Source organism: Ptychodera flava, chromosome 17, assembly GCF_041260155.1.
Source record: "Ptychodera flava strain L36383 chromosome 17, AS_Pfla_20210202, whole genome shotgun sequence".
NCBI lineage: Eukaryota > Metazoa > Hemichordata > Enteropneusta > Ptychoderidae > Ptychodera > Ptychodera flava.
In genome coordinates, this window is record NC_091944.1 from 3,336,118 (window position 1) to 3,359,394 (window position 23,277).

General features: G+C 37.8%; 1 protein-coding gene across 1 annotated transcript in view; it reads left to right on the plus strand.

The window, feature by feature from the left end:
- LOC139115180 (solute carrier organic anion transporter family member 5A1-like) overlaps positions 1 to 23,277 on the plus strand; it is a 61,218-nt gene that overhangs the window by 36,546 nt on the left and 1,395 nt on the right. The window contains exons 6-7 of the mRNA XM_070677104.1: positions 19,768 to 19,927; positions 22,746 to 22,936. Coding sequence (XP_070533205.1) covers positions 19,768 to 19,927; positions 22,746 to 22,936 — 351 coding nt within the window. The remainder of the gene's footprint in view (positions 1 to 19,767; positions 19,928 to 22,745; positions 22,937 to 23,277) is intronic.

A 23,277-nucleotide genomic window follows, 5' to 3' on the forward strand; every position in this document is an offset into this window, starting at 1 on the left:
TTCATCCGTATGTGGCATTATTACACCTCACGTATTATTCGGGTACTGTGATTGGCTGAGCCTCACTCACGTGATATAGAACAAAACGTGATAGAACATGGCTTAGGTGATATAGCCCTATCGCGTGCGCTGATATAGCCCTGTCGCGTGCAGTGATATAGCCCGCTACAACGTTCTAGAATACCGCGCGTCCTTTCTGCGCGTACCACATCATCCGCTACATTTGCTTGGTATTTCTGTAAAGCAATGGCTTTTGAAAAGGTACAAGAATGAGCTCGACCTGAAGTATATGACGACGTTTAGTACATTAAATTAGAAAAACTTGAACAACGCTGTCTTCGTTTTTTAGACGTTAATTCAACTTCATGTAGTATTGCGATCGAGCAACAAATAGAACGTTTCACTGTGGCGAGTCCTCTATCGACCCTTGACTGCATTCTGAGCAAAGTTTCGAAACAAAGTGTTTGTTCGGTGTAATAAAATTAATAACACACGCTAGCACGGGCAAGATCACGATTTGTTTGCCTGCCCTCGGGCTGGTGCTCATGACGGTAATATTGATGATACCCTCGCCTTCGGCTCGGGCATCATCAATATTATCGTCATGAGCACCATCCCTCGGGCGGGCAACAAATCGTGATCTTGCCCTTGCTGGCGTGTGTTATTATTTAATTATTACACCTTGAACTATCCAAATGTGGAATACTGGTTTCAACTGAAAATTCTTGCTTTGGTGTGTCAAATACCCGTTGTGAAACGTTCTTGTGCTTGACGGATAGAACAAATTTCTGACATCAGTTATGTATGCGGATGAGTAGATAACTTGGTTGATTCTTTAAGGGACGCTATTTCTGATTTGACCGAAGACAGTTGTTGGATAATAACTGAGATGTCTACCTCGTTTTGAGTCAAGGGTGGCAGGTTGCCCAGATCATGTGCTGTGAAAGTGGGTATCGTACTCGGCTCAACTTCTTGCAAAAGAGGTTAACATGTCTTGGATATTACGTATCTTTTTATTTTGTCCTTGCCTTCGCTTGAAACGAGAAGTCGTTGTTGTAGAGCACAAATCAAAGAGTTCCTTTTTGCGTTTTTCATTTGGAGATCATCATAGAAATCCGCACAGATTTTCAACATTATATCGTTGGGCATCACATCCATTTTATTTTACTACAAAACACAAGACTTCATTGATTATTATGGCAGGGTTACTGGAAGTTCCAGTCGTCCTCGGCGATGATGTCGATGAAGTACTTTATCATGCTCATGGCATAACGGATTATTTTCTTTGTCGCTCGTTTGTGCAATGTTATATACCAATGTCGTTGACTCCATTGATTTGTTGGAATTGTAGGTGCTACTACCAAATCGTTTCTTATTATTCTTTTGACAAAGAAGCATGTCACCCTGACACAAGGATACTTTTGACGAAATGATACCACAGTCCTCACATTTGAGTGACATCTTCGCTGCTGATTACGTAACACGACTAACCTTACTTGACAAAAGACTATGCAGCTGCGTGACGTTATCGAATGTGTTGTTGGATGTTCATTCACCCAGTGTTGTCCTTAGAAGCCGGGTGCCGGGTAAAAACCCGCCTGTTGTGTATTTTTCCCGGCTACTTTTAATACATTAATTAAATTATTTTATAGACCTATTAATTCGAGATCGCACTGCTGGCTGTTTGACGGCACACGTACGATTGGCCTTTCCCCACTTGGAACTGCACTAACATAAAACAGTTTCTAAATACCCTTGTGGCTTGTTGAGCCCGATCTTTTACCTGTTAAATAGTGTGATTGGCTGATGGACAACTATGGTGCTGTCTTTGTTTTGGAACATCGTGATTGGTTTGATTAGTATGAAGGTCATCTTAATCATCTTTGACGATAGTGAAAAAAGAAAATGTGGCGTCGGCCACTGGCACATTGCCGATGGAATATTTTTTCCCTAAGAAAGCCTGTTCAAAAGCTATACTTGATTCCAACAATACATTTAGTTTATGTGTGACAACCGTCAATTTCGCTGAATTTGTGAGAGAAAAGCGCCGGAAAGATGCGATGTTGATTGCCGATTCGAAGTTGACGAGACTGACAAGCTAGTTTTCCGTCCCCACGCTGGCTGCAGGCCAACGTCACTATACGAGTACGATAATCTTCTCAACAGATATAGTTATTCTAAGAGCAAAACCGACGCATTTTCTAGATTTAAAAAAATGAGCTAGAACTGAATTTTTTTAGAACCAACCATTATTTGAATGGGTATTTATTTTCATTGATTATTTTTACGTACTGGAATCCACGGTCACAGGCATATGTGTTGCCGTGTTTCCGACCGTTTTTACGTTCACGTTTCTCTCTGACAGCCTTGTCTACCTATACAGATATTCTATACGCGTCTGCATGTATACGCACTGTTAAAATTAGGGGTATGTCAGGATATTTCATTTTATTGGGTGATTTTAGATAATAAGGTTCATCGATAGAGTATGTTACTAAAGGACCACATCAAAAGGTCGATGTCGGATAAAAATCTAAATTCTTTAAAAAGTTGTTCATCCGACAAAAACGATATTCTAGTTTGATTTGGTTGAGAATTCTTAAAAAATGATAATGTAATTACATATTTTTGCTCCCTACATTGCCGTAATTGCAACTGGAAAACTTCTTTTTCTTCTAGTTGTCTGAAATATAAATTTTTAATATATTGGTGCAAGTTTTTACATTACAGTGAATTATCTTACCGATAAGTTTTTTTTAACAAAAGTAAATGTGTTTTCCATTAGAATACTGTCGTTATTTTCAATTTTCCATCCTGGTTGTGTTTTAAGTATGATTCGATTTATCACTGTAAAGAAATAATGGGAACATCTGATAAATATTCATCAATTAGGTTTCAAGGAGTGGACAATCTTAAAAAATAAGCTTTTTATCCGACGTCCATCTTTTGACGTGGTCCCTAAGTTAATTAACTCTTTTCTGATTGAGTTGAATATCATAGAAAACAACATAGACAGTTATACAGGTAGGCCAGATGGTGAGTACTTATTAGTATTTACTTAACGTAGATTGTACTTATCATATATTCTTTCTGATTATAATTTTAGCATTTTTTGAATGAGTCCAGTGTTCTGATTTATTATTTGTACATTTCTCTCAAACATTAGATGACGAAGTTCTATCAAGCATTAAACAGCCTGATTCCTCCTCTAATGCCAATGTCACCTCAGATGCCACCAGAGAACACCATTTCCACTCCAAAATTTAATTTTTCACCTTGCGAGAGGGGGGGGGGGGCAGCCCACTTTCGCGCTCTTCCCCCCTCGTTCGCTATGTTCACTCGCCGCTCGGTTGCTTCACCGTCCTCCCTCGTAGTCCACCCGTCTACTTTCTTAAATTACCCGGCTACTTTTACATATAAGGACAACACTGTTCACCAGGTCAAATCGGTAAAAACTGCAATAACTCTTCGAATATTTGACAGCAACAGCTCGTTGTGGCTCACATAAGTCAGTGAACATTCAAAAACGTCCTGATAAATTAGGATAAACCAAGCACGCCCAAAAAAAGCAAAAATTTTGACAGAAAGTGCGAGAAGCTTCTACGTGACGTGACCGCATGCAACGTATGCAAATATGCCGAATTAAAGGTATACAGTCACCTTTGTTAAATACAGTCACCTGTAATCTAAATATGCCCATATATGGTCAAAGGGGCGTTCCTTGGTATTCAAAATGCCCATGTGAGGGCGCTGTTTTTAAAAAGCGGCCACCCGCTTAAAATCTGTGATTGGTTAGATTTTCTCTTTCCATGGTAACTGTGGCAAAGTTGGAACAGGTGACAGTATACCTTTAAACTTATTTTGTCTGCTTGGGCTTGATCGGTGCCATGATCGGTGTAGCATGCTAGCAGTGTTCGTTTACCAAATCAAATTCAAGACACTTTGTATCACCACTAAGCAGTGGTGCTGGTAACCCTTATCGTCATTATCATTTTCGATTTTTTTTCTCTGACCTGACATTTATATTCTTTGTAGTTCTACTGATTATTGGAGCTGTTTGGATGTCATATTACCAGAGCTTTTATTTTGCTTGATTATGATTTAAAGCTCATTATTTATTGTAACCAAATTGCCATAACGGTAGAGAAATCTCAATATTGCTGTCATGTATTGAAAGATTAGTCCTAATGTGTCCAACTTTAATGATAAAGGAGAATAAACACGTTAAAGTTATTACATTTACAATTAAAATTAATATCAACAATGATGCACTCAGACCATTCTGGATGGCGTGTATCCGAAAGCCAAACTAACCTAGTCAACCTTTGCAGCCTCACTTCATATAAACGTATATTACTTCCATTACTAAGTAATATAATCTGTTTCATGCATCTTGAAACCACCCAACAGAAAGTCCCGCAACTCTCTTAGAGCAATCTCATGTAAATGTACACGCCACACAATCTTTGGGTTGTTTGAACAGTTAGATGAATAATACTTTTTGTGGCAACTTTTTGAGACCAACTCCGATAGCGGATGTCTGTATTATTATAATGCTGCCTGACGATCAAATATGTTGATTTCGATTTCTGTTTCGTAGACGACTGAGTAATAATGGCAAGCAATAAATGTTTTCAGACAGTCCTGGTATATTGACACAAGATCAGATTATCGATTATACTCTTTTCTCCGGCAATACCGCTTTTAAGAAGTCATCTTACCATGTGTGAAATAAGGAGGTACTACTGCATCGTTCTGTGGTTTTCGTTTGGCTCTGGCCGTATTCAGCTATAGGCCGAGGAAAATGGGACACATAATGATGCGTACAACTATATTAGATCTACTCCATTCACATTATTATTTTGGCTTAGGGAACACTTTCTCAAGGGCCAGTCTCAGTCAGTTTTATTGTTTGGAACATCAAGTAGAACTCAAATTCATTCATTCATTCATTCATTCATTCATTCATTCATTCATTCATTCATTCATTCATTCATTCATTCATTCATTCATTCATTCATTCATTCATTCATTCATTCATTCATTCATTCATTCATTCATTCATTCATTCATTCATTCATTCAAATGTTGTTTACTAGCTACGGAAGGGAAAACATAATGAAAATACTCTTAGTTGCATTTTCTTACCGACTGTAGTTTGTCGTGGAAAGTTCATTAGTCCTGTATCAAACGCATCACTCTGACTTTCAGAACTCCTGCATGGAGCCGTCTGGGTTGAAGGAGAGTGTTGACTTTGATAACTTTCTCCCGAACATTCTTCAGAAAATTCTCAACTTTAAGTTTATTTCATTCCCCTCTTCGTTTTCAAACACAAGTATTATAAATTTTTCCGCACGCCTTCTGAACTCGTTACTCTCAAAGTGGGAAAGAGAGGACTGCCCATTAGCGTTAAAGTTTCCGATAATTTGCTACAGTGGAGCTATCAACAGAATAGTTGATGACGTGTGCCAGGTCAATACCTTTTGGAGCGCCGCACCGCTGGCAGCAGTTCTTTAACCCTGCCGTGCAACTGTAGCATTGCATATACAGTGCGTTTCACCTAGGTACTGCAACTCAGCGTATGAGACGGACACAGTACACGTACAAAACAGACGTTCAGCTTTGGTATCACGACGCGTTTCAAAGCTACCGACTCGTCGATTAATTACAGTAAACCAGTATAGGGCAGCCACTGTCTAGACTGAGAGATAAACAGTTGACTGTTTACAATTGCAGCTAAGAGTTCAAGAGGTGAAGGTATTCTCAACAGAAACTAACTAAAAAGCCACACATTGTAGATCAAGTGTATCTCTCAGTCTAGACAGAGCGGCTGCCCCATGCTGGTTTACTGTAATTAATCAATGAGTCGGTGACTTTCAAATGTGTCGTGATACCCAAGCTTATTTGTTTGTTTTGTACGTGGATTGTGTCCGTCTCATACGCTGAGTTGCGGCACCTAGATGAAACGCACTGTAGATTATTCAAAGCATCAGAAAGTATTGGATCAGATGGCCAGTGTTTTCAAAATGACGTTACGTGAAAATAGTGACACATAAAGGTGTTTGCAAGAACATTGTGACCTTCCCTAACTTTCATAGGCAAAAAAGTGACTCTTCCCTGGCGTGTCACAGTCTATCAATACCTTAATTGACATAATTATTATATCTCATTTGACCTTTGATTTTTCCAAAAATACTTGTAACCTTTACAAAAATTCACTTTTATGCAACGTTTCAGTTTGGTGAATAACTGATCACATGTCAAAATAGTTAAAGATCTAATATAACAATAATAATTATATCAATTGCCTGAATTGGCTATTGAAAATTGAAACGGACAATGGTTGTAATGTTTAACGTCATTTATAGTTTGACTTGTAATTGTACAGAGAGCACTATTATTGTCAAGAAAACACAGTACAACCTAAAAGTCAATATTTAACGAGCACATGTAAATTCACAGATGTAGCAAGTTTGAAGGGGAATAATTGTGAATAGTTTACAACTAGATTAGTTTGTGAATTAAATTGATATTTTTGCTGGAAATTCCAATATCATAGTTGTAGTTCAATTTCAAACACGCTATTCTTATCAAGTACATTAATTAACACACATTCATAAGCGCGCAGATTTGGCTTGTATTGTACTGTAGAAAAAGTTTATGGTTTTCTAATAGACTGTAATGTCTAGAAAATCAACAGTTTCATGTACACACGTGCGGCTTCTTACCTCCCACTTCAAGCAAATTGCATATATCAGTTATTAAACATATATATGTACAGATATAGCTTTTTTGTAGGGGAAATTATTAGTAATTGGCCAAAAAGACTCCCATGTATTGTGATTTGATATTTCAGGTGAATAGCTAAAATCTTCTACAGTTAGGAACTTTCAAGTATCCTGCTCTTGTCAACAACAACAATATGTTAGTTACTCGCACGTGTAGGTGTGCTGTTACAGTTCTAGACATCACACTTATGGTCAGGAACTTGTAAACATCACTCGGCCTACCAGGTGCGATTAACGACTTATACCACGAAAAACAGGTAAATCTTGTCTAAAATTTGAAAATTGCTGTCAATAAATTGCCTACTTTGATTTGAACACCCACAACGCAATGTCGCGAACCATTGTATGTGAAAAGGTTCACTGAGATCATTTGTGCATGCAAGTTTGGGAGTTTGACCTATGCCAGACAAGTAGGGAAGGGCTCCAGCCCACTTTTAAATCTGCAACGGTCAAGATGGACCTTGTCAACTTCTCTGATCGGATGATCATGGTGACTTTCTAGTGTTCCATGGGCGGCCATGTAAAAAACAACCAAGATCGATTTCACACACGCAAACTGCCCGATAAGAGCAGCCGCTACTAGTTCAACTTATAAAAATGTATTGGCGATGATACCACCAAAAGGACCGTACTATCGAAGACCGTTGCCAAGGGATAATCAAGTTCTCCTCCCAGAAAGTAGGCGTCTTTACACAAAGCAAATGTGCGAGATGGCTTGGATAGAAGGCCATCATCAAACTGGACATTCTGGCAAGGTGGTTTATTCTTTTACTAAGATTTTTATACATAAAACGAATTCAATAAAGTTATAAGATTAAATTCATTGATCTATATAATTTGTTGTGTGTGTGGCAATATAGAATTTCTTTCGACTATTCCATAGACGTCATAAAAAGGCTGTACTTATTTTCATGCTATTTCTGACATATTTTTTGTGTTTGACAATTTCAGGTGACTGTTGCAACATCTTTTTATAATCAAATAATTTAATGAGCAGTTTATCAAAGAACGAACAGGTTACAGGTCAGGTAACGGTTTAAGCGCCTGAAACGTACGTCTACCGCACCACAAAAGAACATGTCAAATAGATAACGGCAACCTCCATATAGTGTATAATGAGAGGAATCTGTAAGTAAATAAGTGTCTGCAGTTGCTACAAAACAACATAACAAAATAGAGAAAGTTGGTCCAACCCAAGAAGACACCGAATGTAACTATGGACAATCTTAAACAAATGGCGTTGCTATTCATATTGAACACGGTCCAAAGAAAGTCAAATTTGACTTATAGAATGAGATGAAAATAACATATAAGTTGATATTGTCTTTACTGTCATTGAATGTCTGTGAGTGCTTTAAGCATCTCGACTGGCCCTATTGTTCACATGCAAAATAGTAATCAGTCAAACGTTTTTCATTCTTAAATGAGTAATCACTACACTTTTATCGATATGATAATGATTTTCTTTCATTAAAGTGTGGCGATTACTTATTTACATATGGATAAAAGTATGACCGATTAGTAATTTGCATAAGAACAATAGGTGGCAGTCGTGTTTTTAGGAGATTAATGCATGGCAAGAACAAAGGTCACATGACCTAGAGTGGTATATATATATATATATATATATATATATATATATATATATATATATATATATATATATATATATATATATATATATATAAGGGTTGCTGGAGAATTTATTTTACAATTTCATCTCATATCATTGCAGCAGCAATATATTGTTATGGAACACTGTCAATCTCAACCAAAATTACACCATCTGAGTAACCAGCTGTGTACCCCATTTAGATTCACTCCAGTTTAGTCTCCTGATGAGTGAGTCTCGCGACTCCGAAACAACGTTCTAAAGATGAAATTGTAAAATCCATTCTCCAGCAACCCTTCTATATCGCTCTTCTTTTGTATTGAGCACTTTGTATCGGACAAGTCGAACCGCATACTTCGTATATATATATATATTATATATATATATATATATATATATATATATATATAATATATATATATATATGTGTGTGTGTGTGTGTGTGTGTGTGTGTGTGTGTGTGTGTGTGTGTGTGTGTGTGTGTGTTTGTGTGTATACATATATACATATTTGTGTGTATGTTTGTGTCTGTCTGTGTATGTACGTATGTATGTATGTATGTATGTATGTATGTATGTATGTATGTATGTATGTATGTATGTATATCCTTATAGTTGCACAGAAAATGGCGGCCCCACTCAGCAATTTTCTTCAAGTACCTTACCAAGATCAGGGGCAAAGGTAAGAGTTCCTAAAACGTGGTATTATGCGCGCAAAATGCCAGAAAACCACGCATGCAAGAGTTTCGAAGCTCATTAAGAAGTGACTCTTCCATCATTTTACATCAACTAGGGCCTATACTATTTAAACCAAATGTGAATATTTCTTGTTACTTGAAAAGTATTCACCCAGTTTCAATCTCGTACTCCTGATGTTCACGCTATGACATTGTCGCAGAGGTTTCTAAATTCTACTAAGTACTAAACATGTCGTAGAGGGCGTAATTTTCAGGATAGGCGGAAACTGTGGTTGTAGTTTAATGTATGGGCAGATCATTTAGGGGCCTCGTTATTGCCCGTTTTTGGCTCGTTGTACCAAGTTCTAGCTCGTTATTACTGATCACTGCTTCTTAGTGGTCATTACTTGCCGTTATACTTGTTGCTTGACTCAAAACCTCCCGAAAAAATACAAACTGCGACAAAATTATACGCTGATCCGCCGTACATGCTGTGAACAGTTTTTGCAAAATAAGCATGTCAGGTTTTCTCGTTCAGTTAATAGTGGTTTTCCGATTATAGTTCACACAAAATTTTCACAATTTTGATTCACCACCATTATGGATTTAATGAAGTTGGTTATGTAAGTATATGCCCATATTTTGATATTATGTATGTCCTATCTTTGTACCTTTAAATTAATTATTTGCCAATGTCGTCCAAGCAAGAGGATACAAATATTTAAATTTACTTCATTGGCGAGAAGATTTCAAATGGCAAATACGATCGATGTAGTTTGCCAGTTTTTGAACAATGTTGAACTATAAAAATCTGCGCCCTAAGTCCTCTTTTTTAATGTCGATGCAGACCTTTATGCATGATCACAATAACTAACATATCACCAGAAGGCAAATTCATTTTTGTCAACCCAGTAATGTTGACATAGGAAACTGCCGCCATAATAATTAATGTGTCGAATGCATCACCTTGTTTTTCTGGTGATTGTCTGAAAAATCGTCCGACAAGTGATGATAGGCCAGCATATCGTAACATGTCTTCCAACATCGTTACATCCGACGGGTTGATTAGATTCATGTCATGTAACTTGTGGAATAAATCCAGTGGACCATGTATACTGGTGAGTTCTTCTGCAGGAATCTTGTCATCGCAAAGTAATTTCAAACGCTTGAATTTCTCTGTAAAATATCGAGAGTTTTTCATTAACAATCGATGTTTCGGTCACAATGATTTAAATTATATAACAATTTAAAATGGTATTAGTTTTTTTGTTGAGGACGGTAAGCAGGTAATGCTACCTGGGTTCAAAGGTCATTTTTATGGAAACCCGTTGGTGACCTTTCGACGATAACTCTTTACCCGCTGAAAATGAACAGGTAAAAACCAAACACGTTTCCGATGAAATATAAAAACTACAACCCGGCTACACAGCAATCAACATCAAATGTGACAACATTCAAATCTCCATCGACCACGTTTTTGATACAGTTTAAAGTGATTTTCATCAGCCTATATCATAAAAGTAATTGTTGCACTATCAAACCACGGCGGAAATCTTGGGGTCAGCTTGTCAATGGAGCTACGCAATGTTACTATGGACTATACAGTCTAAATCTATCAACTTTGTTGATCATGTTAAATGATCAATTAATGCCATTCAGCGAGCAGGATACGAACAGTTTATTTATATAAAAGAAAAAGTGAAAATATTAAGAAAAGCTTACAGCTACAGACCCCTTATACACAACGTACTGTTTACATTAATACTTATGTATTAAGGCGACGTTGCTTTGACACATCTAGTTTTTTACCACATAACAGGAATCGCTAACTGGCAGGCTTTGTCTCACCTTTTTAATGACTTGATATTTTAGGTCTTACTGTTCCAAACGAAGAGGTTTTTTGTTATTAGGTGATTCATAATTCATGCCGAGTAGAACTTGCCATACTTTAATGCTATAATTTCTGCCCTATCTTGAAATATATTTCTGAACATCGTTAAACCTCGTGTAAGCACATGCAGTGTGTGATAACCTGGCTACTCATCGTCCCGCCCAAAGCCGGAGTGCCCTAATAGGTGTGCAACGATTGCTGACGCTCGACTATTTCGAGACTAATCAGGTGTTTTCGGGCAGCATGACGTCACGTGACGAGACAGTCGTCATACGTCAGGTCAGTTGTAGTGAGTGCCCTATTCGTATATGATTAAATTCATTTTATGAAAAACCGTTAGTAGTTATCTGATGACTATTAAATCGAACATAGCGTTGTTGATATTTCTAGGTATATTTTAGTGACCACAAGACCGACTTTTTTGTATAGATGTGTTTTCGTGACGATATAAACAAAGATGGCGTTCAACAACAAGATCCGATCTTTCACTCACACTGTCTGCACACACCAAAAATCTGATTGCAGTTTCCATTAATAATTATTTCGAGTACATTTATTTTTTGAAAGAATGATCCTGAAATGTCGAGGTAATTTTGTAACTAGTAGTTAGTAACAAAGGTCGCCTAACTGTAGTCATACCACGGCCACATACTAGCTGAAGTGAATAGCATTTTGTTTAAGTTTATCATGGTAGAGTAAAAGACGGAAACATGATGTTTATGAATTCAAATACAGGTATATTTCTGGACTATCGGCCGAATAAACGGTCTCAAAATACATATCTTCTCATGAGCTAAAAACTGCAGAACACTTACCGTCATTGATTCCCTTTGACAATTGGTAAAGATCTCTGTAAAACGGTGCAATGCTTCGTTTCTTGAGTGCAGGTTCTTCCGAACCAGTGGGTGGCGTGGGGCCGGTCGCCATGATTGTTGGTTTAAATATTAAACCACACATCGCAGGCTATTTAAGGTCATGAAGGAGTACTCGTACAATGAGCAGTCAGTCTCAGGGATGATTTTGCGAACATTCTTATAAATGATTTTCGGAGATTTAAAATAAAAAATGCGGATGAATATCAATTTTCTGTTAATTCATTATTTCAATGATGGAGAAAAAGTGCTCAATACGTAATCCTTTCCAATGCATGTATTGCAGACTAACCTTTTACAGTACGCATAAGCACTTTGTGTGTACGTAGGGAGCATTCGTTTTTTACGAGAATAGGGGTCGGTGGAAATCGGGGGCGTCGACTTTTACAAAACAGTTATGGGGGTCACATTTTACAAGCAATGCTTTAGGGATCAATTTTACAAAGGTTTGTTTGGAATTATGGCAAAAAAACAGCAGAATTGACCGTATATAAAACAGAACATGAACATGGCTTTATACTGTCTTAACAGTTGATAGTAGAAAAGAACACTTTTGTTCACATACATGGAGTGTTTGCAAGGAATTTTTGACTTCATAATTACATACATTTCAGCAAACAGGTTTAAACACATATAAATAGGAACACCAATGGGACAAGTGTTTTTTAATTAGTTAATCTGACGAGTCACTTTGACTCTCAAGTTCATTGAGGTAAACTATATATTTCGTACTACTCGGTTCTGATGAGTCACTTTGACTGATGGATAGTAAGCCATTATATTTTCTGTCAACTATTCATTCACCAGTCAGAGGACAATGGTAAGCCAGTGACTGTGTATCAGTATAAGAGGAGATATTGAGACCATGTAGATGTTCCTAGTTTTTGTCCCAAAGTATCAACTTTGGGAGAATGTAACTTGCTTGATAGAAAAAAATCCAAGTTAAGACTGAGAATGAACTTTATTAGCATGTTATTCGTAATTGAGAGAACAAAATAGGAAAACTAACTAGATATTATATTAAGTACTTTGAAAACCAATATACTACAGCCATTTGTTTTGTTTTCTTCAATGAAAAGTTTTTAGATGGAATAATAGATGGGGAAGGAGTGGGGACTACATGGATACCTCAAACAATGACAAAAGACAGCGACATCATCAATATCGACAGTGTTGTGTTCTAAGACATCAACTGTTTTATACTTCATAAGTCAGAACAAAAAATATTTGTATATCTTTGCATTTTTTGTCAATTTATATCAGTTCGCGCTGATTAAGGAACCATGGTTTGGTAATAGAAAATGATTAATTAATGACGATATCCTATGAAAATAAACAAACATGGGGAAACAATACAATTATCTGTTGGCAGCCATTTTGAATGTTTCTTGAGGTCAAATTACCATGATTTGCACATTTTTAGACAAGTGTTTTTATAGTGCTTTGACAAAATATGGTAAAGCTGCATTCACAAAAACCTCTGGAGGACTTGACAAAATTGACAACATGCCGGGGATCTGAAAAAAAATTGACATTGCAAAGAGGGGGGGGGGGTCTTGAAAATTTATTTAATATCAAATTCCTTTTCAAATACCTTCTGGCACTTTCATTTCCATTTTCGGCACGCCCTTCGGGCGCACGTTTTAGGGTATATTAAACAATTTGTTGATGATCCAAGCAGCCACCTTAAGGCAAAGGATTTAGTTTGTCATAATACTTTTCCGAGAACTTTTTTGGAATCTCACCGCCCCCAGGTGTTTTTGAAATTCAATGTAGCCTAATGGGGAAGGTCTTTGATTATTTCAGACGTCATGCCACATGGTAATTCCAAATGTCAACTCCATCCAAGGGTCTTAGGGTGTAAAAAGGTTAATCAATCTAATCAGATGAAAAAGAGGGGGCAATTGATAAATTTGGGAAGTCATATTGTAGAAAAATAATTTAGAGGGGGTCGCTTTTTGCATTTTATTTGTAGCTAAAATTCCACCGACCTACCCGTAAAAACAAATGTTCCCTTATAAGTTTGCAGAGCAGCAAATTGACAGTTTTTTAAGCTCGTACATGAATGTTTGTAGACTTGGTTCAAGTCTGTGATTTGTGAATGTTTGAGTGGAGTGAACGCGACGATTTGTGTTTTGTTTTCATGTGAAACGCGTGAGTGGAGTGGACGTGATGAGTGGGGTGAACGCTATACAGGGGAGTTCATCCGTAATCACATGTGGAATCCGGCAGAAAGTAACTCACTATTGCGCAGACTCAAACGTGACGCTTTCAATCGCTGGGAAAACCTGGCCTGGGATAGGTTGTACGAAATAGGAGAGACACAAGAGAAACTATTATAAATGATTTTATTTTTTTAAATTCACAGACTTGAACCAAGTCTAGAATGTTTGTAAATGTGCAGGGGTTGCAGTGTATTTACATTAGCAATTGAGGTAGTATTCACAAGTATCTAATAAGTGTGGTTGAAGAATCAAAGGGATTATGAAAGATATGTCACTTTGAAATCTCGAGGATTGAAATATTGTATCAGCAGAGTGTAGAGGGCTTGAAAATATAACAGATGACAAATTAATGTCGTACTGTGTTTATTATTTGGTCACTTATGTAAAACCCGGTGCGGGATATAAATGGCCGCCTAAATCATTAGAGATTCATAAGCAATTTGACTAACAACGGGTAATAGTTCAGGTTGGTGCTCCGTGGAACTCACCCCGAACGAGCTCCAACCAAGCAAAAGAGGTCTGAACGAGCACGTCTACTTTTGCAAACACATCGACTGCATAGCTATCCATAGAGTAATACATAGTTTTACGAAATATAGAAGAACTTCCTGGGAAATTGGCCGTTCGGACCATGGTTTTGCGTCTGTTGGAAACGGTTGTTGCCAGTTTCAAACAGCTTTCAATCATTCAGGAAGGCGCAGAGATGTAATTACTCAAACATTCGCAATGAAAACTGGATCATTACACCGGGTAAATAATTGATGTACGCGATGGGATAGCTTATCTTGCGTATCGCTAACACTGTGAACCTTCAGCGATACTATTACAAGAATGGCAGGTGAAATAGCTTACCTTTGCCGTGTCATTTAGCAGCATACCACAAACGGGGATGTCAAGGAAAGGCTACGACTTATTTTTTAAGTTAAATAAAATGCTCTTTCTGGTTGTGTTTGTCAGTCAGTCGACATATTTTTGTTCCGAATTGATAAATTCTTTCGATTCTCTAGTCTCTTAATCGATGTTTACTAATTATTTCTTTTTTGTCGATCAATGAAAGTGTTTTCATCTTCTCAGTATTCCTTCATAATATTCTAACTGATACTGTAACTGGTTCCTGACAAACAAATAAAGACTTGGCCGTGCGCCAAAGCGCATATAGTTTACGAATTGGTTTGCGTCCGGAAAGGGTAAAAGCGTTGGAAGCGCGTCTATACTCTGTGCGGTGGGGGGGGGGGGGGGGGGGAGTGTGTCAGAGTATTTCCGAAAAAACCAGGGATGTCTTGGCGATAAATTGAAAGGCCAAGAATCAGTTGAATAAAACAAAACGTTTCGGAGATCATGTTTTTATATGTCAATTTTTGGAAGCGCATCTCATCTACTGAATGTCAGACTTATACTACCAGGGCGAAAGTGAACTACACGCATTGTTATGTAATCCTCTAACATTGGGCCTCACCCTTACATTCGGGAGATTGGAGTTCATGACGATTTGACAGGGATTTTTTGCGTCTGACACGGACACACAGATTCGGAATAGTTTGCTGCTCCGCTGTCGGACTCACTCGTGGTGTCTTTCATCCGCTTGCCCGCTTTCCCACTACACATTTTTTATCCTCTGCCGATCCCATCCCCGCACATGCTTTGCCAGGATTAGATCGGTAGCTATAGCTGTGATGGTATTATAGAAATAACGGGCGACGCGCTGACCATTAACGTTTATTTGTGGGCAAGGGCGAGAGTAAAGCCAAAAATTAACGGGCGAGGCTTGTCGAGCCCGTTAATTTGGCTTTCCTCGAGCCCGCGCCCACAAATAAACGTTAATGGTCAGAGCGGAGTCTGTTATTTCCATTATATTATCAGCGAACCCAAGAAAACCGTCAAAATTTCCGAAAATTTCAGGAGCGAACGACAACTGGGCCCCAGAAACTGAGCAATACGCGACGCACTGTCACGCGCGCTGTAAAAAATTGGCAAATCCGGAGATGTTTTCAGAAAAAAGTATCTCAACTTGACCTACAAGTGCTCCATTTTATTTTTTGATTGATTATGATTTACGTTTGAGCTGTAAAGTTACGATACTTTTAGTTGTTAATCTTATTATTCATATTCACGGGCATGTAAACAAACCGTTATTGCATATTTGTGGTCAGTCACGTGGTTCAGCTCGCCCAATCAAAATGCGACGGGAAGGGCATGGTAATTAATGAAAGTTGAAAGCGGATCGCCGATATATCTGTCGTATAATGTTTTTTAAAGCTGTACGCATGTGCTTTCTGTGTCTCAGCTTTCAAAGTATTCCTTGGAAAAGAAGATCAAAGAAAAGGACAATGTTATTCAAATACAGAGTCCTGCCAAGTACAAACATGTCATCCAGATTGTTGACTTGGAACAGAAAACCAAAGATGTACATAACGAGATAGGAATTGCACTGCATATGAAGGGAATCATAGCAGATGATCTTGTTAAAGTTGGTGGCACAATTTACTCCAAAAGCAAATGAGACCAAGATCCTTCTATGAATTTACAAGATATCCGATTACATTAACTTCGACTTTGAAATACTTTAGTTATGAGTGCCAAAAATCGTGACGTGCACACACACAGACGCAAGATACAGCAAATACAAATAACATAGGCCCACTGTGAACGCCCTGACCAGTATGAATAACGTTTATCTACGGGCGAGGGAGAGGCTTGCCGAACCCATTAATTCTGGCTTTCCTCTCGCCCGCCCCCATATATAACTGTTAATGGTCAGGATGGAGTCTGTTATTTCCATTATATTATCAATGATCCCAAGAAAACCGTCAAAGTTACGAAAATTTCTCATGTGAAAGACAACGGGCTACGGAACTTGTACTACACAAATGTTGTATTTACTGACCAGTATCCTCTTAATGCGAGCTCAGTGTCACTCGCGCTAAAATATTTTGCAAATCCGGAGTTTTTTGGCAAAAAGTGTCTTAACTTTGCCAACAGATGCTCCACTTTTAGTTTGATTATGGTCTTTGTACAAACCACCAAACCACAATGTAAGTTTTAGCCGTAAAGTTACGATGTTTTACGACATTATGAGTTGTTAATATTCTGTCACCAGCTCATAATGTTACCAGCAACATAGACGGATATGCCAGTATCCGATATGAGATCTATTCTCTTTGAAATGAACTGAACTGATATTTACGGGCACGTAAACAAACCATTACTGTGCATTTGTGGTCAGTTACGTGGTTCAGCTCGACCAATAAAAATGCCACTGACAGGGTATGGTAATATAATCACAAATAGTGGTAATTCGTTATAAACGCACACACTCTCCTGTCTGAATGAGTATACTGTTTCTTAATAATCACATGATTCCTTACTCTTTGTGACCTTTCAGGTATTGTTTTGGTACTTTCATCATCGTTTGGAGTTCTTCTCGGTGGTGTAGTAATGCGTTACAAGAAACTATTACCATTGTAGTAATGGGCGTGGTCAACGTGTTACCGTCGATCCCACGGCTGTTCGTGGCCTGTGAGCAAGACATCTTTATCGGGGTATCTGTTTCACTGTTGGATTTCACCAATTCATCTATACGGTGAGAGGCATTTCAGATGTTAACGAGGCTTTCAGTGAAAGGGTGAACGTGGTAATTATTATAATTTACGATTGATATATATATATATATATATATATATATATATATATATATATATATATATATATATATATATATATATATATATATATATATATATATATATATATAAAAAAACTTGGGTTGACACACACTACCACACCTGGTTGTTAGGTTCCAAACGTATTTATTATACCTCAAACACAACGTTTCGCTCTAAATATAGAGCTTCTTCAGGTGTTTTCATAAGCTCTAAATTTAGAGCGAAACGTTGTGTTTGAGGTATAATAAATACCTTTGGAACCTAACAACCAGGTGTTGTAGTGTGTGTCAACCCAAGTTTCTTCTATCTTCACCCCACTCCACGCTCCACTGGGGATCACCTGAATTCCTACAGTTTCTTATATATATATAATATATATATATATATATATATATATATATATATATATATATATATATTTATATATATATATATATTTATATATATACTCATATCAAAGATAAGAACTTCTGATAGTGGTAAAAACGTTACTAGAAAATATCTGATTTTATTCAAATCTGTGGGATCAAATGAACAATTCCGTATTTTTTAGCAGATTTTTAAGACATTACTGCAGTATTTTCCGAGTTACCATGTAAAATTGAATTCAAAAAGAAGAAAGCAATCCAACATAATTGGATGAGACAGTAAAGTTTTGCCGAGACTTTGATAAAGGGGGAGAACATTCAGAGTCTTATATTGAAATCAAAATTTGGAACCTCATATTTCGAATTCACTTAGCAGAATATGATTTTTTTCTCTGAACTTTTGTAAAAGTTTCAAGAAAATGAAAATCCTGTCAGTTATAGTGACACTTACACTTGTCTTCACCTTCGCTACATTAGACAGTATGATTTCTATCATGGCGTTCTGACTTTAAAGTACATGTACTTGGACCCGGTAGTGGCTCCGCTGAGCTAACGTCGTCCGTTAATGTCGATCTTGCTCTGCTGACGACAAACTGCTTTTCCAGATAAACAAAGTCATCCTCACACTAAGATAAATAAATGCAGTTTTCTTTGTCGTAGTTTTTATCAGTTATGCCATTCATTGTGCGGTAACTAATAACTTGCAACAAACCAAACTGAAAGAAATCTTGCAGATGACAATTTTTGTGTTTACAAACAATACCGGGACAAGATTAGTGAAAACTCATTAACATAAATAAATATTATAATGTTTTTGGTATTACTGCAATGCAAATACCGGAAGTATTCGCGCTATGGTGCAAGTAAACTGTGGTACATATGTAATAATGAACAATTATGCTGAAGTACATACTTCAGATATTTTCCTTAATATCTTCAAAATATCTATCGTAAAAATTGCCTATACGCTACTGTTATCATGATTTTAAAACTATATTAATGCTGGTTACATAAAGTCAATCTAGATCATTTACAAAAGTTTATATCGAAATGCCAAGTGTAAATTTGGCTACGCAGCATCTACGTGTGAAATATCCAATGTTTTCAATTGTTATCAACGGTTACTGAACTTTGTCGGGGTTAGCATTCATCTGTAAACAACAACGTTGTACAAAGGTCAAAGTGGAGTGTTCTAGGAAACCCAATATGATGGATTTCAAAACATCTTTGGTAAATAATCTTTGTTCAGTAGAACAAAAATAATGTCAGTGTGATCAATAGATACCGTTGTTTTCCTTCTTCGTAATAATAATATCACTAACAATCGAGAGTGGGAAATCATTTCATGTCACTGAATAGCACAATTATCCAAGAGCTTCCTTTATTCTTCATTGGCATCCAATCAGCTTTCTACAAAGTAGTAGCTGATTTTCATGGAGCCAAAAAAATCTCTAGAAGTACATCTAAATCGAAATTGAAATAAACTACTGAAATTGACAAAGATAGAACAAGGCTGAGAAAGATAATTCGCAGTACAATAAGTAAAAGCAAATACAATACAATATTACACAACATTCAAGACATGGCGGGCACATGCCCGTTTAAAACTGTTTAGAGATTCAGCTGACTTGTCAAATATTGTCTAATTTTGATGAATGTTAACTCTCTTTCAGAAACAACCTCATCACCGACTTTGGTCCAGCCAAATTTGCATCGCATTGCAATTTGAACTGTGGATGTTCTGACACCGAGTACGATCCAGTGTGCGGCAGTGACGGCCTGACGTATTACTCTCCTTGTTTCGCTGGATGTACTGAAGCAATAACCACAAAGGTATGGGTCTGATGGGTGGCCGTTAACGTCAAATGATGTGGTTTTGAAACGAGCACATAAACTTAATAATAATTGCATTAACTGAATCTCAATTCACCGAGAATAATTGCCTTTGTTTTTATTGTTGACAATTTTATGAAATCTTTGTTGTTTGTTTCGCTATTTCTCTAGCCCAGGTTTGACAGGTTACAGTGTTGTTACCTTAAAGGGACATTATTTGTATCTTTTGACCTCATATTGTTGCAAACAAGCAGTTGATAATGTTATTCGACTTACTGAAAGATGTCTAAAAAACGGTCTACCATAGACAACTTCCATCCCGTTTGCGTACACCGTGTAGAAAAAACCTTGGGTCTGAGCTTTGTGGAGGGTACTGTTAACCTCAGGTTGACCTGCGATCAGACCACACTGCTATCTAGGCCGCTGTAAGCATCCGCGTGTAAAAAAATAAACCACACGAAGTGACAGTCGAAAACGCAGTATTGCAGTTTCGGGATTCCCTATTACCGATCCCGTTTGCTCAGTTACATTTTGACGGTCAGTTTTTCATGGAGATCTTGACGGCCAATCCTGCTCTTAGATACACCATTCTTTGCTGCTACAGGGCACATTTTAGAATGGGCATTTCAAATGCCTACCAGTACCAGCTGACCACGACAAGGCCTATAATTGCGGATCTTTTTCATCTCGTTTGTTCCTCCATATGCATATGTAGACTTGCCAAAAGCCTTTGGGCATAGAAATGTGAAAACAGAGTAAAATGAAGGGATATTTAACTTCAGTAGACAGTCACATTATTGTCGAGGTGATCGCGAAATTGAGCAATGTACTTTGGCGACTGACACGTACATTATGTACATTGTTGGGTGAAAGCTAACTCTGCGTGGCAGGGCTGTGCCAAACCGCTGGCAGCACCTCGGTTGCGGCGTGCAGTTTCTCCACCAAAAACAACCCATTTTTAATCCCAAACTTGCATTGAGTTTCGTTTTCAAGCACACCCACCTCGCCTGGGTACACGATTAGCCCTGCGTACAGGTCTGTGTGTTCCCGGCGTTATACGGCGTGGAGGCCGTACGCAGAGCTTTAGGTACACGATGTGCTCAGCTGCGCTTCTTACGTAAAGCCCACTTTTGGGTGTGGGTCGGAGGCACAGAGGCCGTAAGCGAACGGGTCTAGGCAACTGTCATTGCGATGTACTCACTTTTGGTTCGAAATGCGATTCAACTGATACAAATAATTACACGATGCACAGAGAATAACAACATTCAAACAGATCTTGTTTGTCGAGAGGTGACTCCAATCGCGAGCAGTACATCAATGACAGCACTCGCGCGGCGCGGTGTCACGATGTCACCGATGCTACACGGTGCACTGTTCAGTCAGAGTGCGATGTTTCCAAGTTCAACAAGTGATCATGTTGTGTTTGTAAAACGAACCAACATAATGGCAAGAAAATGCCCTAAAAATCTTAAAAGTTGACAAAGATTTGCAAACGATCAAATGCACAGGAAATGCATTACTCTGTACCTGTTTAGTATCACCACAGCAATCTGACATCGTTTTAGTTTTACCATTGACCCAATTGCGTCTATGGTTTTATTTGTTTCACAGTCCGTGTCATCGATACTAAAATCAAACTACAAGCAAATGCCCTGCTTAGTTTCACTATTTGACAGTAGTTTGTGATACGTGCATTTGTTTATGCGCCGTGTGCTCCTCGATATCCGTTGTGCTGAAGTTAGTGTGTAGGTCACAGGCCTTTCACGTTCCAGCTGTACGTATGTACTTTGATGGTTGACGTATGCGTAGTAATATTGGTCATGTGCAGGGGTTCAATCATGGCGGTTGGTTCAAATCGCGCGGACTCCCTTACCAACATTGCACCTTGCCGTAAAGAGCAAGAAGGTGGTTTTACATATCCTTGAAGCCGTCCATAGTCACAATTTATGTCTCCCATTGATTTGACCGGGGATTTCAGTCATCGGAAAAATGAAAAAAAAGGTCCAAAGATACAAATAATGTCCCTTTAAACTCGGCGTGTTTCAATCGTTCTTCTTAAAATTGCCGTACATAATCACATATCCACTAGACATACATGTTTACATCTGCCACCATTCGTATTTTCAACAGATGATTTGCAATGACGTGTAGATGAACTTTCCTCAGGAACATGTGAAAAAAATGAACGGGAATAAGAAAAAAGGATTGAAATACTAGTAGTTTTTCGTACACATACAGGTGATGGATTCGTTGCTATTTCCAAACTTGTCCGTGCGCAGGAAAACTTCCAAACTTTTACGTCGTAAGTGTGTTTATTCTGGAGAAAGCAGAATGCATGGAAAAATGTAGCCTTGTCATATTCGTTCTGTGTTAACATTGAGCAATTTTTAGTGAAGATTCATTATGATTTATATGTCCAAAATATTCGGCTTTCAACGAAAAATAAATTTTGCATTTCCATATGGTATGCAGCTTTATAACCTTACGAAATACTAGTACTAGTACTATTTTCAAATCATCGACTTATCTTACTCCAATGTGGCCAAACGTTAGCGGTCGAATCAAATGCACAGATGCCATCTTTAAATCAGCGTAATGAATGTTTGTTCAAATTTCATAGCAACAACGCTCTTTAATAAGAATTATTCGTGGATGTCACTTAGAAGAGACACTGCTCCAAAGTGACTGTACAAGGTGTTTGTATCTTCTCACCCGTGTCTATGTGCAGACCACAAATGCGATAGACATGGAGAGTTGAGTGAAAATTTGTATTTAAGATAGACTATCAAAGTACTAATTTCCTCTTTTTCAAATGCAGAACTTCAGCTCCTGTAGTTGTGTCGACTCTGCAGATCGGACTGAAGGAGATACTGTCAAAGGTGGAACGGCTGTAGGTGGAATTTGTAGAGAAAGCTGTGGGAGAATGTTAGAGATATTCACAGTTATCTCGTCTGCCGCGAGTTTCCTGTCAGCATTACCTGTCACTGCATTCATCGTGCTGCCCTTACGGTAAGTAGATCTAGCACCAGCTATCACTGTTTCTGATCAATGTCATCATGAGGTGGTAATAACGCTGAACAGCTACATGAGCTCTCTTTCGACTTGGTCGATAAAACTTGGTAGTTTTGAAAATCAACCAGATAATTTTTGCGAGGTTCTCTATTCGAACAGAATTCATAAACTATATATGCATGTAGCCTCTTCAAATATAGACTTATCTGCTATGCGCGGCAGATCCTTTAGGAAAGCTCGCCAAATAAAGCTATGCACGCTATTACTATCTGATCATATAGTCTATGATACTAGTGTCAGTAGTGATGAATGTACACTTTCCATTTATAAGACGTTAT